The 6,500-nt window shown below is 34.0% G+C and overlaps 1 protein-coding gene and 1 long non-coding RNA gene across 2 annotated transcripts; one reads left to right on the top strand and one right to left on the bottom strand.

Annotated features, from left to right (window-relative positions):
* Nucleotides 1-738: 738 nt before the first annotated feature.
* LOC145051435 (uncharacterized) lies at nucleotides 739-1,761 on the bottom strand. Its single transcript, XR_013683623.1, has 2 exons — nucleotides 1,341-1,761; nucleotides 739-1,219 (listed from the first exon to the last, which is right to left on the bottom strand). It is a non-coding gene; the product is annotated as an uncharacterized LOC145051435 (long non-coding RNA).
* A 698-nt stretch (nucleotides 1,762-2,459) lies between these two features.
* LOC145050166 (glucose and ribitol dehydrogenase-like) lies at nucleotides 2,460-5,734 on the top strand. The gene is made up of 4 exons (XM_078998455.1): nucleotides 2,460-2,636; nucleotides 2,977-3,114; nucleotides 3,416-3,792; nucleotides 5,257-5,734. The coding sequence occupies exons 1-4, from the start codon at nucleotides 2,460-2,462 to the stop codon at nucleotides 5,732-5,734; spliced, it is 1,170 nt and encodes a 389-aa protein (XP_078854581.1).
* Nucleotides 5,735-6,500: the final 766 nt, after the last annotated feature.

The following is a 6,500-nucleotide window of genomic DNA, read 5'->3' as shown; positions in this document are numbered from 1 at the left end:
TTTCCCAACCTGACCCACTCAGTTTTCTTGTATCACTGGTAGCGATACAAATATACTGATAGATAATGTTATTATATACTGAGAGATTCAAGGTGATGTAGATCTTTAGTATATTTAGACTTTGTAAGTCTCCATTTATGCTTATGTTTCTTATATTAGTTATGACATCCCAGACTTTTAAAATATAAAACCTTCTGAAACGCCTTGATTTTGATATTATATCATGTCAAGGATATTTTGGGACCAATTTCGCAATAACAAATGTTTTAAATAAGCATAAATTAGAAATTTTAAAAAGGTCGTGAAAATTAGAGATGTCACAATAAATGATGTTGTGAAACTCATAACTTCTTCATACGTACTCTATTTTCGACATTCTTTATATCTCCACTTTCGTACCAACGAGTACTACAACTTTCATTTAGATTTTTTTTGTCCAATGAGCAACCAATTTTCAATTTGATTTTTATGACACACATAGATGTATCGCGTCGAACTCAAAACTTCGAAAAATAATAACTTCCTCATATGAAGTCAGATTTGGGTGTTATTTATATCGATAATTTCGTATTGATAAATACTACGACTTTCATTTAGAGTATTTATCCTAAATACACTTTTATTTTTAGTTGTTATTTTTAGCTTTTCGTTACGCTTTTAACCGTATTTTTATACAAATATTATATCGTTATAATAATTATCCGTATAACATAATAAAATATCATATACAAAGAACACTTTCTTAAACACACTACATGTACGGATAATTCTTATTTATTCATTTGTAATAAACTTTCGCATTATTTCGATAAAGTAAATGAGGATGTATCTATGATATGTCTAACGAAAGGGCGGACGTTCCATTCATCACCCTTCTTCACGTTCTTTGGAGGGAACTTCAACCCACCACATAGACAACCAAACATCTAACACCAACTTCAACACCCTTCTTCACCCTCTTCGGAGGCAACCTCAACCCACCACACTGACAACCAAACACAACCCTTATTCTTCCTTTCAACCACCTTCCCGCCACCATTGTTACCATAGAATCATTGACGAACCTTGTCCCTCTATTCAAGCACCACCACAACTTCAAATCACCACTAGAAAACACCTACATCATCTACAAACCACCGCGACAACCTTTATAACCATTAACCACCATCAACTTCAAAACACCCTCCTTTATCCCTTCCTGCACTAGTTGATGTCAAAGCTGTTGCAAAAAATCAACAAAGGAAAAATGTCATATAAACTAGGTGCAATAAATCAATTAAACATGCCAAATTTATCAAATGCAAAAAATGTTGATCTAGCAAGGAAACGATTAAACAAACCAAAATCTACATATTTTTGCTGATTTTCGAATACTTGCTTCAACAAAGTAGACATATCAAGAGTTTTTTTTTTTTTTTTTTTTTTTTTTTTTTTTTTTTTTTTTTTTTCGGATCTACATATCATAGATGAAGGTGAAAGACAAATCGAATTTCTCAGAATATATTTTGAATCGAAGATTGCTGCTTCAAGAAACCCGATTCTTGAATATCTTCCCAATCGGAAAAAGAGTTGAATTTCACAGATTTAGTTGACCGGATCTGAAAATCGGAGATGACGTTAAAAAACGAATCAAATTTCTCAGATTCCGTTCTTTCTATGTATGAATAGTACAATATACATGTTAATGGAAGTTGGCGGTGTTAAGATTTTTAGGAGGTGAAGGCATTAAGATTTTTAGGAGGTGAAGGCATTAAGATTTTTAGGAGGTGAAGAGGGTGGGGAAGAAGACGCCAGGGGGTGCTACTTATTTGGGTTTTTTTTTTTTTTTTTTTTTTTTTTTTTTTTTTTTTTTAAATTTTATCTAAAGAAAAATATAATAAAAAGGGTATAAAAGTTTTTTTGTATGGGTGAGGGACCAACCACGATAGAAATTGAAACAATAGGGACCTTCCATTAGACCGAATAAAAATTAAAGATTACATTTGATATTATTAAAACCATATAGACCATTTATGAATATTTGTCTTTACTTTATTAAATGTATATTAATAATATCGATACATCAATAGATAGGTCGTGCATCTATAACAAGTGTGGGTGCATGTATGCTAACCCTCTATTAAATATATAAAGAAGAAATAATAAGTTGAAATTAAGGACATGAAAAGATAACTGTTGTTACAGCTACAGAAACAAGTGTAAATAGAAATCTTTCCTGCCAATAGTTTTTCCATATAATGCATTTTCGTATCAACAACACACTTATTTCAATTTGTTAGGTAGTGAGATGATACAATAAGCAAGGTTGAAAAGAGACCAAACATACTTCTATATTTCATATTGATGAAGTATTTGACACTTAGATGATTGATGTTTTCCCACTATATATATTGTAGTATTTCTTATGGGGTTGTTTCATTCATTCATCCAATCGTAAGTAATATATATTCTGCTTAGTGATGGCCTGTTTTGTGGGATCAGTGTCTGGCACACCGATTCTGATCACAGAGAACTCGTGTCTATGGTCACGGAGGTTTCTGACTTCACGTGCTTCAACAAGCATAAGAAATAACAATGTTGCAGCGGTGGGACAAAGTGTCTTCCGACGTGGTTCCTCTTCTATTCACAGTTTTAAGGTCGTCTTCTTTCTCATTTATTCAAGATGTTTATTTTAATTCGGATAATTTAGTAATGCGTTACTTAAAGCATCCACGATGCTTGGTTTAATTGAATCGTTAAATGAGGTGGAATGTGTAGTTGGTATTCAATGGATAAAATTCAACCAAAGTGTGATGCTAAAGCTAACATTCAATGAATTTGAAGTTCAATGACTGCTTACATTGAACTTCTTAGAAGAGTTCAATGTTTAGTAAGAATTAAATTGTAAAGTTGAATGAAAAGTGGAATTTGCAATTCATTAATGACAAAGTCTCACACACATGAAATTCTCCTAACCGGAGTTTGTAACTTTTTTAGGCGAAGGCCATGAGGAGGGAAGAAGGCGAACGAAGATTCCCACCACAGCATCAGGATGGTCAACCCGGAAAGGAGTACCTAATGGACCCTCTTCCAATATTCAGCGATCCTAATTACCAACCCACTAACAAACTGAAAGTACACTTAGTTCATTAAGCTTTTATTCTTCATGTCATTTTGTCACACTTCTGATAGAATGCTGCTAAATTAATTAGAAGAAATTTGATCCTTCCTTTATGAAATTTCTGAGTATGTAATTAATACCATGCACATTCTCATTTGATTTCATTGCAAAAGTTTCTAAAGTAAAACAGTGTAAATATTGAACCTTTGACCAAAGCAGCATAAAATCAGAAGAAGGATATATAATCCTTTCCGCTTGTTTTCTCTCGTAAAAAGCCATCATTTTTTTTTTGTTTTAAATAATTTCCTGGTGCAGGGGAAGGTGGCTTTGGTGATAGGTGGGGATTCGGGTATTGGGAGGTCTGTTTGCTACTTCTTTTCTAGGGAAGGTGCAACTATAGCCTTCACCTACGTGAAGGGTGTTGAAGACATAGATGCAAAGTACACGTTAGAGATCATAAATGATTCAAAAATGAGTTACGCAGGTGATCCAATTGCAATACATACTGATGTTAGGTATGACAAGAATTGTAAGAAAGTTGTGGATGAGGTCGTTGCTAAATATGGACGCATAGATATCCTGGTGAATAATGCAGCCGTGCAGTATGAAACATATACATTAGATGACATAACGGAGGAGAGGCTTGAAAGGATATATAGAACCAACATTTTCTCGCATTTCTTCATGACAAGGTGTGTGTATCTCCTTATTCTTAAATTAATGTTTTCTTGGACAAATTGTTTTTTCTGAGAGGCTTAAACAAACCTAATTAGTAGCTATTGATTTTAATCTAATTTTTTATTAAAGAAAAGTATTCGGGTGAGAATTGCTTTTAATTGATTAATCACGAGTTTGCAGAAAATGGATTTTGTATACAGTTGTACAATTGATAGGTTTGTTCTTAGCTTTATACATCTTCCAAATCAACTGTGCTATCTTGTGTTTATAGCTTTATTTCATCTCAAAGATTAGTTCTTGGTAATACTTTGCTAGACATTTGGTGACAGATCGACAATTCTACATGTAGTCATTGACTTTAGTAATCCATGATCGAGTCTTTTCTCTATTTGAGCATGGTATGTGCATTTTCTTTATATACAAATTTGGGTAATTACAGTTGAAACAAATTGCAATATTGTGTGGAATTTCACAATTTGAAGAAAATATAAATATTTGGTTCAAAACATTGTCTCACATGGAACTGTTATTTGAACCTTCGGTATTCAGATAATAATCTCTATAATCTTGCATGATATCACATCTTGGAATGACTTAATTACTAGAGCATGAGGACAGCATTCCAATCAGTAGGTGATTGTTGGAAATCATACTCAAGTTTAATTGCAATTAGCATGGAAACCTTTGTCAAATAGGTAATAGGAGAAAAATCAAGTGAATGATTTTTAGAGATTTATTAAACTAAATTAAGCATATTGTCTTTGGGATGGAAAGTGTCTACCACCAGTAACACAGATGCAACACCTTCTTACCTCAAGTATAGATAGTATTCTTCCATGCCATCTAATGTTTTGGCTCCTTTTATGGTAAGACTTTTATGTGAAGCTTTTAATATATGCACACAAAATTAATGATTGTGGCATGTATTTGTCAAACAATAATAATAATATTTTGAAACGCTAACACACACCTTATAATCCTATTCCCAAATCGACACATTTGTCAACCACCACGAGACTTCAACCCTCAACATTTGGTTGAGGGGCACATTTCAAATGCCCTCATACTACTTAACCAAAAACCCTTTGATATACGAGTGTCAAATGACTCGATTATTTTGCACTGAAGTAGCTAGCTATAAAGCTGCAACAATTTAACCTGTCATTTTCACCATCTACACTAAAGAGTAGTTTGGAAATAGCTAGCTTTTGTGGTGAAACTTGTAGGTATATAAAAAGTGGATTAAAACTAAGTCTAAGGTCTTGTTTGTAAATAAGTCTTAAGTATAGGGGTTTAATGTGTAATAAGGTAAAAGTTAAAAAAGACATTTGAGGTTTGACCTAAAGTAGACGTTAACGTGGACAAAGGGTGTTTTCAACTTTTCATCCTAGTTTTTCACTTTTTCCCTCGTGTTTCTCTTTAAGCTGTACGAATCATCATAAAATAGCACAACAAATTGTGATGAATTGGATGTGTAGGCATGCTGTGAAGCACATGAAACGAGGAAGCAGCATCATAAACACCGCTTCGGTGTTAGGATTCTCAGGAAGTCCAAAACTCATTGATTACGCTTCAACAAAGGGAGCCATCGTGAATTTCACCAAGAGTTTAGCAAGATTCCTGGCTGACAAGGGGATTCGTGTTAATGGTGTGGCTCCTGGCCCTATCTGGACCCCACTTGAAGCTGCATCACTCGATGATGAGGATTTAGCAACCTTTGGGTCAAAGAATCCTATGAATCGGGCAGCTCAACCTGTAGAGGTTGGTCCATCATATTTGTTCCTGGCATCCAAGGAGGCTTCCTTCTACACTGGATCATTTCTTCATCCTGATGGTAAAATTCTATACACACAAACACATGCACTTAAACATTGGGTGAAATCTTTGGAGTTGTGGGTTGATCACGATGTTGCAATATTTTCTTGCAGGTGGAGAACTCGACAATGCTGTTCCTGACGTCAACAACAACCACAATACAGAAAACCCGTAACATAATGGGAGTAAATTTGATGTTGATAACCTTACCTACGCAAAGGATGAAGAGTTTACTTCTATTAATGCTAGTCCTTTGTCATTTCCATGAGTCTCTTATAAAAATGAAGTGAAGAATAATATAGTTGCGCGCCAAATTAGGTTGAGTACTTCAAAATAAACTGATGTTTGATCTAAAATAAAATGCTAATAAAAGTAAAATCTAAAGGTATTATGATAATCAATGTGGGATTTTACCCCATCTTGTAGACATAACGGCCATAAACCTATATATGATTCTGGTTTATTTAGAAAGTTGCAAATTGGTTTTGAAGCAGGGTACAATAATTCACACTATATACAGTCACATTTGAAAAATATATACCACTACTAGAAAACTGCTCCATCACCTACAACAACTTACTGTAGGTAAAACGGTTTGCCTACAGATTACCTACGGAAAAAGCTCCGTAGGAATATAGCTCGTGGGTAAATGGTTGTAACGGATTGCCTACGTAATTTCCTACAGACTACCTACGGAATATTCTGTAGGTAATTTTCCTACGGATTGCCTACAACTTTAGCCACCTACGGATTAGCTACGGAAGCTGTTTTACTACAGGTTACCTACAAAACTTTTATCTACAAATTAGCTACGGATTACCTACAATAAATATTACCTACAAATTTCCTATAAAAAAATATTACCTACAAACTTCCTACAATAAATATTACCTACTGATTCCTTACG

Source organism: Lactuca serriola, chromosome 5 (assembly GCF_051521515.1).
Source record: "Lactuca serriola cultivar US96UC23 chromosome 5, Lser_US96UC23_V15, whole genome shotgun sequence".
Taxonomy (NCBI): domain Eukaryota; kingdom Viridiplantae; phylum Streptophyta; class Magnoliopsida; order Asterales; family Asteraceae; genus Lactuca; species Lactuca serriola.
The sequence above is the reverse complement of the archived record's forward strand: the minus strand, read 5'-3'. Positions and strand labels throughout refer to the sequence as shown.

Bases quoted from the DNA above. Each gene is read 5' to 3' on its own strand.
- LOC145050166 (XM_078998455.1), top strand. From the start codon at position 2,460: ATGGCCTGTTTTGTGGGATCAGTGTCTGGCACACCGATTCTGATCACA. The intron at 2,637-2,976 runs GTCGTCTTCTTT...TAACTTTTTTAG, and splicing joins CTTCTATTCACAGTTTTAAG to GCGAAGGCCATGAGGAGGGA. The intron at 3,793-5,256 runs GTGTGTGTATCT...TTGGATGTGTAG, and splicing joins TCGCATTTCTTCATGACAAG to GCATGCTGTGAAGCACATGA.